Consider the following 12255-nt stretch of genomic DNA (forward strand, 5'->3'; position numbering starts at 1 on the left):
ATGCACCACCCAGGCATGTGCAGTTTAAAAATAAGAAGCCTGTCTGCTGAGGTTCCACTTCTGTTTTCATCACATGCACGATCTGCATTAGGAAAACCCTCCAAACACCACAAATATGTAAGACTACCAAACTTCTCAGTCTGGAGGAGTTTGCCGTTTGGAGCTGAAGTGTACCCCTCAGCCTTTTTGAGCTTCAGTGTGTGAATTTCAGGGGAAAAGAAAAAAAGAGAAATGAGACAGATTTATAATTTCCATTTATTTGCATCGAAAATGGTCCATTAAAACACTAAGTCAGCATTGACAACATCATTTAGAGGCTTACTAGCTTTAATTAAAGTGCATTATGCCGTCTGTCTTTTCACTTTCTAAATACACATGCTCTTCTTTAAAATGAAGAAAGAAAAAAAAGCAGAAAAAAAAAAAGCAGCCCTTTAACCTGAGGTGAACATTAAGTAACATTCAATTAAACAAGAATTAGGGCGACTAAACACATCAACGATCTCATTGCATCAGCAAAGTTTCTTTTCCCGCCCCGTTTTCACCATTTCAGACAACTACACGTAGTTATCAACATTAAGGCTGATTTATGTAGTTGCACATTTTGGCTCAAGATTTACTTCCCTTTCTAAATAAAACAATAAATACAGGACGGGTGGTAATAAATACTCCGGTCAGTCAGTCACTCAGTCATTCATTCAGGGGTGGAGAGAAATTCAAACTGTGTGCAAAAATCTTCCCGTCTGGGACAATCATTTCACTCCGTGCATTTTAATGCTTTATCCACCAAGATTCACTCAAAAGAGCAAAAATATTTGGTCCTTGCTTCTCATACAGTCACCGTTCAGCTTCTCTTTAAAGGTAATAGCAGCAGTCACGACATCCTGAGCTCACAGAGTCCATAACCTCCACCTCGTCGTGTCCTTTCTAGTCTTTCATCAGCTGACATTCACAGAATGAAATGGCTCCGCGAACCTCTGGAGGGGCCTGAAAGCCCCCGGGGGGATTCCTAGCATGAGCCTTGGGAGGGTGAGGGGTGGGGGACTAGGGAGCCTTATCTTGAGGTCACTCCCAGCTGTGTCTTCAGGTGCTCGTACACAACATAGCTGATGCTGACGGCAGGGATGACTTTAAGGAAGTTGGGGGCCAGGCCTCTGTAAAGCCCAGTGGGCCCCTCGTTCTGCAGGATCTGCCTGAAGAGGCTGGACATGGTCACCTGCTGTTGGCCGCCATCTACTGCAGCTGAAAGGGTTAAAAATGGACAAGCTTAGACTTGTGTTCAAATACAGTTACTATCCAGTTATTTTTAAGTTACTAAATGTATAAAACCATCTGCTACTGATGGAGTAACAGGTCAGTATTGAGGCCTCACCTTGTGCTTGCATGCGGGTTCGGACCAGAGCCAGGGGGTAACTGGCGAGCTGACCGCAGGTACTGGACACTGTGCCGCAGGCCAGCAGGACGAACACACCGGGTTCTGTGCTGTTGGTGCCGTACTGCTGGAGGTAGGTGTTTTTTAGCGTCTATGGAGAGAAAACAAAAAGGTCAATCTACAGTCTCAGTTTGAATTTTATTTTGTAGGAGTTCTGGGGATTTCCAAACAATGTATGCTTGTGACTGCTCACCTCGTACACTGCGAGGTCAATGCCCGCATAGGGCACGATGCCCAGCATGTTGGGGACGTATCCTTTGTAAAACGCGCCGAGGCCTTCTCTTCTGAAGATCTGCTTGGCGCAGTCAGTGATGCCAGCATACTGGCCGGTCTTCCTCAGAGCGAGACGGGTTTTAAGCACCTGGAACAGATTCAGTACAGATAACGTCAGCTTTGACTGTACAGTCGCGACAGAGGCATCACAACGCTACAGGATAGATCTAATTAAAGAGATAATCACCTCCATGGGGTAGATTGTGCTCTGGGCAATCACTCCTGCCAAAGATCCTGCAACAAACCGCTCCAGGATGCTCAGAGCTTTCTTATCACTGCCGATTAAACGCTTAATCTGGAGAAGCAAGTTGAGAAAGAACAGATTAGCAAATGACATCAAGAACACTGTGCCTCGTCCATTAAACCCGTCCCTTGATAAATCCATCATACCTGCTCGTAAGCCATGAACTTGAGGGCCGACTCGGGGGCAATTTTGAGGATATTCACACCATTTCCTCGCCACAAGGACCTCGTACCACCTTCTTTGATCATCTGCATGAGTCCGCTCATGATGCACATGTTGTTGGTTCGGGATCCGTAAACCTGGGGGAGGAAGAATATTGTATTTGATTAAACTACTACACTAATTATGGGATGACTTGGGCATGGTGCCATGTGGGTCATCATGTTTTTAACCAAATCTAAGCCAACTGGGTGAATATCTAATCAATAGGACAAAGTCTCCTGACGCACACCATGGGGATGATGACACATTTAGTATGGGTAGTTTGAGCTTGGATGACAGCGAGTACTATGAAGCCAAGGGTGTGACAGCGGTTTGAGAGCAGTCATTGGTCATTGCCTGGACTCTGGCCCCTTGCCGTTACACACTGTTAAACGTTAACTTGCTTGTGAGCGTTAGGTGACGGGCGCTTGAGCAATTTCAAACCATAATGGCCACAAATACTCAGAGCTAAAATCTCAGTAACGTTTAACATGTCATGCATCAGCGGACACTTTAAATGCCCGACAGCTTTAGTCATAAGACCCACAAGCGGAGAAATTTCCACAACTTCCTCTTCACAGGCCCATCATGTGCCTGCACTTGATCAACAGCTGCTTCAAGTGTATTAAGAGGTCCAAGTCGATCTTACCTGCATCGTGACTTTGAGTCGATCCAGGGGGGCAGTGCAGGTCCTCGAAACTGCTCCTGCTCCTCCACCTGCGACCAGATGTCTCCACCACATCCCAGTCTGCTTCTCCTCAATGGTGAAGTCATCGGGGACCATGAGATTCTCTCCAACATCGAATATCTGATCAGAAGATGACAGGAATGGTCAGATATAGAGAGCAAAAAACCCCTAGTAGAGGTTTTAGTCATTTTGTCTCGGCAACTAACAGAAATTACTCTCATTATGGAAACATACATGAAGAGATTACAAAGGACAGAGTGGAGGTTAGTTTCACATGGACCACTCTTGAACATTTTGGAACAGGACCCATTTTGTGTCAAGCTTCTATTCTTAACCAACATGTGGTAAAAAATCCTTTGTGTTAACATCTGAACATTTCTCTCATGTGGGCCACATGATGGTGAGCTCATGTGTGACTGCAGGTTAAATGTGTAAGCATCCCCCCCACCAGCACAGCAAATGTCAGAACACGGGGATTGTTTTCAAAGGAAGACATGTTGAGAATATAGGTCAGGGATCTGTTTAAAACCTCTAGCTTTCCCCCCTTTAAAAGAAAAAACAAAACAAACCTCAAGCATTTTGCCTTCTTATTCTCTCTCTGGGACTCTTATGGAGATAAAACTGTGCAGGTTGACATCTGACCTGACTTTCTGCAGTCTGAAATGATCCAGCACTTTACATCTCTGCTCAGCTTGAGGCCGGCTTGTGCCGCCAGGCGAGTCTGCTAGTCTCATTAGCTCTAAAATAACTTGTTCTGCCCCTGAGATCAGAATGTGTTCCTCCGGGAGCTGTGCTATATTACATCTCCAGTCTGCACCTGCTCTGACCGCTGCTGCTGCTCTCCTTTACATAACAGCACCGAGACAAATCCTTCCAACATAATCCTGCAGGAAAGAGCCCAATTCCTTTCATGGCCTAAGAGCTTAATTGCTGACGCATGGTTTGTGCTCATGGCCTTTCTGGGAATTTGCTCTTTAATTGACCCACTCAACAGGAGGGTGTAAGAACTTTTGCCTTTGCTATGTTATTGTTATCGCATATGATGATAAAGTTATCAACCAAGAATAGCTAAAAGTAGGACATGTGAAAGGTTATGCAAGAGCAGAATTTTCTACTTCTCTTTCATAAAGTTAATTTTGGCACATTAATGATTTGTCTCTAGTTTTAGGCTCTGAAGGTCAAAGCAGCAGATTTGTTCCCTTTTTTGGGCAAAACTTTTGGTTTCAGTGTGAAGTACTAACCGTGGAGTGTTTCCAGTAAAGGATGATCTCAGGAATGTTCTCCGTCTTCTCCACCATGGCATACTTGCTCCAGTCTTTACTGCCGATTGTTATCATGCCGTTCTTATCCATGCTTTAAAATAAATAAATGTATAAAATGATGAGACATTGTTTCCTTAAAATAAATAAATAAATAAATCAAAATCTAAAATCCCAAAGATTAAAAAGATATATACATATATATTTTTTTTTACCTCTTAAGGACTTTCTCCGCATGTTGCAGAGAAATATGCACACCAAGGTCACGGAGCGACTGCATGAACTCTTTAGGGTCAACGCGGCCTTTAAAAGGAAGCAAAGACACGTTGTGAGAAAATGCGTCCTTCACACTTAAAGCTGCGGAAATGACACAAAGTGAAATTCGAAACCACTCGAGGAGTTTCGTGTGAAACAAAGAGCATGACTCTATCTCCTGCCACATACCTGCATTCTTCCTGTCGAGACTCTTCACCACAAGCTTCAGGTCTTTCTCGTAGTCTTGTAGATAGTGAACAAACTCCTCAAAGTCCAGCTGTCCGTCCGAGTTGTTTTCTTCCCTTTTTAATGTTTTCTGTGAAGAAGAAATAAAACCAGAGTCAGACAAGACGGCAGAATTTGAATAATCTGATTTACTGATTCCAATCCAGTGAGTCAGCTTCATGGAGGAGTAGAAGGTGACATTTAGCAATGGTATGCAGTAGTCATCTCCCCTGAGAGTTTAACAATGTCTTATGAAACAAGTACAGCAAGTTTGAAATGTACCTTGTAACTGATGCCTCCCAAATGATTAGACAAGTGACCATAAACCAGCCCTGGAGACCCACTGGCGCATTAAAGGTGTCCCCTCAGCTTGATTTTTATTACCCAAAGGGCAGCTATGACCATTTGCCAGGCCACAAGCCTCTTGGCTTTCTTGAATGACATCTATTTCTCCTGGGCCTATTAGGGTATTAGGTAATAACACCCTTGTCCATCTTCACCCTCAACTGCAGGCTGACCCAGCCAACTGCTTTAATCCATGTCTAGGTTGAAACCTGCAGGGCTAAAACAAGACCGGGATATACTGCTATCATTGACTGATACCGCCTGACCTGCTGCCCAGACCGCCTGTAGGCATATGACTGAACCCGATACCCCATCTGCAGATATTTGCAGCTTGCACCCTACTCCCTGCAGGAGTGCATCAGTGTGACTTAAAGCACAGCTAAAAGGGCCATTTTGTGCCAGTTCATGAAGCCTGAGATGCCAAAGACAAACTGCTGCAGACTTTAAGTCTTTGCATAACCTTGATTAAAACACGTTTAAAAACACAATTATGAGCAAATCCTAATGAGCCCCAGCCTCTTGACCCCCCAAAAAGGCCCATAGATAAAATGTACTGGATAAGGCACTGGGCACCTTTTAAAACTTGAAATAATGACAGATTTTTTTTTAGAGTGGTTTCTAAACCTTTTCTTCCCAATAATTTAATTTGTGTTGACAGATGCATTTAAAACAATCACATTGTCATGAAATCGTGAAATTAAAACATGAAAAGTCAGTGGTGGGTCAGCATTCCTAGGATTACAGATGCACCACGAGTCATAGCTATATGGGATCTGCCTGCCCCAAAACCATCAGTTTCAGAGTAGTAAAAGACCTCAAGGACATCAGGGAGAAACGCATGACCTAGAAACGGGAACAGCTAATTAAACAACTTTTGTACTTATGCACACGATTTACTTTTTCTCAGTTACATATAGCGAATGATACCGGCTTCTAGCTGCCCTCTTTCAGTGTAAGCGCATGGCCGGAATTCCTTTTTAGGGTGGATTTTCCCCATGTAAGCTGAATGGCAGTCTTTTTCAGCCCGAACCGGCTCGGTTAAGTTTTAAAGTTTGCAGTAACAGGCTTAAATCAACAAATATTGATTACTTTTCAATGTCATTTAGGTTAAATACAGATGTTACGTTAAAGTTGCAGCAAAAATGCCCGGAATCTTCTCGTGAATTTTCTCGAAACCGGTCTTTTTTGCGGCCTAGTCGTAAGGCTTTTACTACTGCGCGCTAATCTTTCCGGTCGCCGGAGTGAACGGATTTGTGGCGCTCAGACTAATCAATGTTACGAACTAGGTTATTCTGACTGTGTTAGTTAACTTATTTCCTACCTTTCGCCATCGTTGGTAGGCTGAAAACTCTTGGGACGGCAGGAACACGCTGAGTTTGTTAAAAAGAGACTTCAACTCAGATGGAAGTCCGTTAGACTCGAAATATTCCACTTCAATCGGGTCCGAGTTAGACACGGGGACGTAAAGGCACAGGCCGAGCATCTTTGGTAAATTAAAACTTCAATAAATAAATAAATATCACAAAGTTGCGTCTGCCCTGTCCGGGACAATACTGAATGCCGGTAAGGAAGGACCGGCTACTAAAGAATGTCAGAAGTCCACGCCTCTTCCAGAATAGCTACGTAATTGGTCCGTCCCTCGTCAATGAAGACAAAACGTCATTTTTACTACGGACGAATAACTGAGGCCGCCCATTGATGGGCTGGACTCGGTCCCGCCTTTTCCTTTCTTTTTTTTTGTGTGCGAGTGAGCGAAGGAAATTGACCAATCCTGTGGCCGGTTTAGTCTGCAATTTGAAATATTAACCAATCCTGTTTTTCCTTCCATTGGAAACTGGCGGCCACGGGGTTTACATTACGGCCTATGTGCAAGAAGCTCCGCAGAACGTCTACATAAAATAAAATAAAATTTGAAGCAACTAATTATTATATGACCACTTAATAGATTTTAATTCAATATAATAATTAACAAAAACATAAATAAATCTTTATTGATTGAAAATATAATAATAACAACAGAAAATCCACAAGTAGAATATTAAATTATTATAATAAGAAGAAAAGTATCTCTTTATTTGTACAGAATATTTTAAAAATTATTTTAAAAAAATATGAAGAATGAATGATAAAGAAGAATTCAAGGTAGGTAGTTTAATAATTTTAAGGAGAATATTTATTACATTTTATTGTACGCTGAATAGATTAGATATGTATTGTCAAGAGTATTCAAATTTACATTTTGTTTCAATCACATGCACAGTATGGTAGTTTTTGCCACATTTTCTTCTATTGTATTTGACATATTTCTTGTGTAAGTGGTCCATTAACTATGTGACCTGAGTATTTCCATTCTGTGCTACAATACATAAACATAACTACAACAATGGGGAAACTTTTTTACTGTACTGCATTGCATATATATTACAGTTTTAGCTATGTTTTTAGCACTGAGATTTTATGTAGCTCAATTAAAATGTTTGTCAGGGGTTTCCAGCCCCCACGAAAAAACCATGACAGGACAAAAACACTTGTTTTTGCTCCTTATCACAGATGCTGATTACCTGTTTACAGCTCCACTGAGGAGGCCACAGCTTTGTTTTGCTTCTTTCATTCACAAACAATGGTCTCATGACCCCCCAGACTTATCTTATATACCCTTTGCAGGAGGCCTGACTTCTATAGGCTGCAAACAAATGGATTAAACTCCATACACAAAGTAAATTGGCTGTATCTCCAGCAACTCCAAAGGTAGAAAGCTTTTTAGAGATTGCTGCATATTAACTAAACTTTATTGGTACTTTTACTTTACTGGAGAGTCTGAGTATCTCTCCACTATTGAAACCCTGTGTCTGCAACTCATCCCCTCACATGATGTTCCCTGCAAAAAGTATTGCATCACTTTGTTTGGCTTGTGGTTGGGTTTTCTTTTGGGGGGGGGGGGGGGTTGTCCTCTGAGGCAGGCAAGCTGCTGGCCCATGAAGGCTGGACAAAATGAATCACAACAAGGACGAGCGCCAAAAGCCAAAAAAGGAGCTGAAGTAAAGCCAAGAGTGACCTGCTGAGCCCTTGAGGATGAGGCAGTCAGCTGATTCTGAATTTCAACAAACACACACACACACACACACACACACACACACACACACACACACACACTGACACACTCCTCTGCATGTGTCTAAACTGTCAGGCAGTGGAAAGGTCTCAGTTTTGATGGAGACAGCTTTCCACTGTATTTTACAGTTTTTTCTGATTGCTTAAGCACATTTTTTGTAACTATTGGCTAATTTTGCAAAACTCTTCACACAAATAAGAAAACCTGTCACCCAATCATCAAAACATTGTAGTTCTCTTGCAAAAGCAAACACAGCTAGATTAACTCTTCACACCTTCGTAAAAATGGTGTTTCCGTATCAAACAGTACACACACGCCATCATCTACTAAGCACACAATGCGCCAACTGCACACCGATGGTATGAATACAAAACACATCTGGCGTTTGCCTTCCCTGTGCACAAGGTAGGCTATGTCAGTTTGAGCTCATACTTCTGTCATAGATCCATAAGCATAGAGGGATCCAAACTTCAAGTACTGGTGTTTGGTCAAACACATCAAAACAAACACAAGTGTTTATTTCCAAGTATAGGATTATTTGCAATCGCCATAATGACTATATGGGTTACGTGGTCTGCAGTGAACATGCTTCCTCTGCCCCCTCCTCGTCTTCCTCTTGCTCCTCCTTGTCCTTGTCGTCCTCTTCATCCTACTTCTTCACCTCCACGTCCTCTTCCTCGGCCTCCTCTACTTCTCACTCTTTCTGCTCCCACCATTGTACTCCGCACACACAGCTTACCTGTATTATAGTGCTTAGGCTGATTGCAAAGTGAACGAATTATCTAAGAAAGTTTTCACATGTGAAAGTGTGCCAGACAGTTGGCAAATTAGTGTTAATGATAGCCATACATGTGTATACTTTTGCTAGGAGTGTGTTGGAAATTTGGAAATTGAGTGTTGTGCAGTGAATTGTGCCTACAGTCTTGCAAAGTGTGTGTTACAAAATTGCAAACTGAGTGCAAAGCAGTTTTTGTGCTTTTAGTTTTGCACACTCAGTGAGTGGTTTTGCTATAAGTCTGACTAGTTTTAGAAATTGTGCTACAGGATTCACAGTTAGTGTTTAGGCATTCAGTAAAAACTGTAAGCCGGGTTAAGTTTGACCTCTGCCTACGTGAGTGTTTACTAAAGTCTTTCTCTTATAATACTTCTGGCTGGGATTTGGAATGACTCTGCAGGCAAATATGTTGCTATAAATAGTGTACATAGTATTTTCTTGTGTCTTTGGCCAGTTGTATTTGTTTGTCCGCACTAACTGGGGGTGGGGGCGTGGGGGTATTTGTCCGCAAAAGTCTGGTTCCGTTGGGGTTCCCACTGTCTTCAAGTGCTTGCTAACAGGGCATTGTCTGATTATTGGGACTTTTTCTACAATGCTGTATAGTGTCCTGCTGTTGCTATACAACATACTGAAATTAAACTCCCAGCTTAAAAATCAGCATCCTTCTATCTGAGACAGTGTATTTTATAGAGCATATGAAGACTGCCAAGTTACGTATAGTTGTTTACTTTAAATGTGTGCAGCACTCAGAGGTTGAGTCTCTTAACCTAATGAGTGTACCAAAGAAAAGAAGCAAGGTTAATTTTAAGTTAAAAGCATTTTGTACAACAATAGTTGTTCATATAAATAATTTTATATGAAACTCAGAAAAACATCACAATACGAATGGCCTAAATTTTCCTTTAGAAGGCTAAAGTACTTCTACACAGTATTTACATTATGAGACAGAAATCAAAGTTTGTATTGATGGCAACACGACTAAATTAAGGATAAGACGTTAAACAGTCCCAGTCTTTGCTTCTACTCTTCCAGAACTCTGTCTTACACGGAAAAATCACGCACAAATTAACAAATGAAACAATTATGCACAACCAGTTTAGGTTATGAATGCTTATGAGGAAATTGCACCTACGTCCAGAAAGGATGGCTGCAGCTGCACGAGCCTTAAACATCTAATATTAGCAGCGGGTAGTCACAGGAACGTCAAGCTGCCCAGAGATGTTCCCGCAGCCTTTAACTTTACCCTGCTTGGCATTTCTGTACTTTCTCCTCTGTGTCAGTGTGATACAAGAGAAGCCTGGGATACTCCCTACCAAGAGATATCACACATTTTGTCCAGGCCACCTCAGAAGATCTTTGCAGAGTAAATAAGCTTTTTTTCTCTCCACTTTTTTTGGTTTGAATCTGTGACACACCAAAGGTACCAGGGCATGTATCACAACATCGCTTAAGAAGACTCTCCTGACTTTTCAAGCAACACTAAGCTCCAGCGCCCCCACATGCTTTTTTCAGCTTGATAAAGACAATAAAAAGATACTTTATATTTATTTGAATTACATTGTTTCAGTTCAACGTCTTTTTTTTAGGGCAGTAGTGACGGAATTGAAAATTCCAATGGTGCTCTAGCAAAAGTACAGACTCATGGGACTGTTAATGTTCAACTTTGAACCTTTAATTTAACGATGGTGTGATCTCTGATACATTAGCTGTTTTTAGACTTTGATTCTTGTGGATGCGTGACATGGTCTCCAGTCTTTGTGTGGCAGTGAACCGTGTAAACAAAGTATTACGATTCCCATTAGTCAATGTTCTTGTTCAGTTTTTGATCAAATATTAATAAAACCAGTGTCTGTGTGCTGCATGAGACACAGGACACAAGTACTCTTAGTTTCCTAGTGACATATAAGGAGTTTATTCATTATACAATTTGCTGGACTGAAACCGCAACAACCACTTTTAACTTAATTAGAATTAGAAGTTAGTTTTATTTTGACATGTGATATTAAACTCATCTGGCTTAATCCACTTAAGTTGAAGCAGCAACATATATACATATGTTTTAAAATGAAAGCAAATGTCTCTACACAGAGGATGCTGTATGGCAGTCGTCTTGTTCATGTTGCTACAGCCTTAATTATAAGTAAAATAAAAGCTTAAAAATTAACTGGAAAAGTTGTAGGGACAATTACCCATAGTCCCGATTGCAAAATGAATGAGGAGAAACAACCCTTAACTCCATATTTGGAGACAACAGATGCTTAAATATATATAATTTTTGTCCTGTCATTGCCAAGATTTGGAAGAACAATATTTGAAAGCCAGAAGTCACATTTTCTGATACCATAGGGTTGGGGTTATTTCTCAGACCCCACAGGGTAACTGTGAGGGTATCAACAATAATGGCTATGCCTGTATGACAAAATAATAAACAGCAGTAACAACAGCACTGGTGGTAAGAGCAACAATAACAATATGAGGCTTTAATGCACGCATGTAACTCTGAGGTTCATGAACACGTCAGTAAAAGTTCACTAGAAGCATAAACACGTTAACGTGGCCACTGTCGTTGGATGCCCTGCGTCACACAGCAGCAGGTAAAGACAAACAGGACTCAGCAGGAGCACTTTAACCCGCACGGCTGCACAAACAGTCCGTATCTGACAGCAACAGGTGACAAGTGAGGGGGTGTTTAATCATGAGTAACTGGGAAACGTCACAGGGGGACAACATGATAATCTGTTGTTGCCTTCCTTGGAAAAGGCTTTTTATGTTGCATTGTTACTGATCGTTATCATCTGCGATTCACATTCCCATTAAGTCACAAGATTTACGACCTAATTTCAAACACAGAGGAAACATCTTGTCCTTTACAAATCACCTGGTACATAGCAGGTCTTAAAATTGTGTAAATTCAACCTCGGATGAACAAACCTCGTAACATATTACACCGCGTCATTATTCTATTTAACAAAACTTAAGCAAAAATGCAGAAACGGCGTGTGAAAAATAAAGTACACCCCATGATTCAAAGCTTGCAGCACCACTGTTCATAGTAAAATGTGAAGGAATTGTTTTCTTAACACTTTATTAGTTTTATGTGTCACTTTGGAAGATTTTTGATCCACTCTTCTTTTCCTGCCACAGAATTTCAGTCAGGTCTGGACTTCAATCATTCTGTTGCAGATTTGTTGGTGTGTTTGTGATCACTGTCCTGTTGCATGAGCAGACAGATGGCTGCACATTTGGCCAATTTGCTGTTTATTTATTTTTGACAAACATTATGCTGTGGATTATAGCCACACATCTTCACTGTGGTTTCATCTGTCCAAAGGACATTGTTCCAAAAAGATCTTGTAGTTTATTCAAATGCTATCAGCCCTTTAGAGAGAAGAGGCTTTCTCCTGGAAACCCTTCGAAACAAACCTTAGAAAAAGTTTTTAAAAAGCCAT

General features: G+C 41.4%; 1 protein-coding gene across 1 annotated transcript; it reads right to left on the reverse strand.

The window, feature by feature from the left end:
• Positions 1–819: 819 nt before the first annotated feature.
• Positions 820–6487, reverse strand: slc25a25a (solute carrier family 25 member 25a). Its single transcript, XM_080895033.1, has 10 exons — positions 6241–6487; positions 4539–4665; positions 4310–4397; positions 4077–4188; positions 2797–2955; positions 2093–2245; positions 1890–1997; positions 1623–1790; positions 1370–1520; positions 820–1239 (listed from the first exon to the last, which is right to left on the reverse strand). Exons 1-10 carry the CDS (start codon positions 6400–6402, stop codon positions 1052–1054), a joined length of 1416 nt encoding a protein of 471 aa, XP_080751159.1. The 5' UTR covers positions 6403–6487; the 3' UTR covers positions 820–1051.
• Between the last annotated feature and the right edge of the window lie 5768 nt (positions 6488–12255).

Source organism: Rhamphochromis sp. 'chilingali' (assembly GCF_963969265.1).
Source record: "Rhamphochromis sp. 'chilingali' genome assembly, chromosome: 10".
In the NCBI taxonomy this organism is placed as follows: domain Eukaryota; kingdom Metazoa; phylum Chordata; class Actinopteri; order Cichliformes; family Cichlidae; genus Rhamphochromis; species Rhamphochromis sp. 'chilingali'.

Excerpts from the sequence above, each read along its gene's own strand:
- slc25a25a (XM_080895033.1), bottom strand. The coding sequence starts at position 6,402 with ATGCTCGGCCTGTGCCTTTACGTCCCCGTGTCTAACTCGGACCCGATT. Across the intron at positions 4,189-4,309 it reads GCGGAGAAAGTCCTTAAGAG|CATGGATAAGAACGGCATGA; the intron begins GTAAAAAAAAAT and ends TTTATTTTAAAG. Across the intron at positions 2,246-2,796 it reads GACTCAAAGTCACGATGCAG|GTTTACGGATCCCGAACCAA; the intron begins GTAAGATCGACT and ends TTCCTCCCCCAG.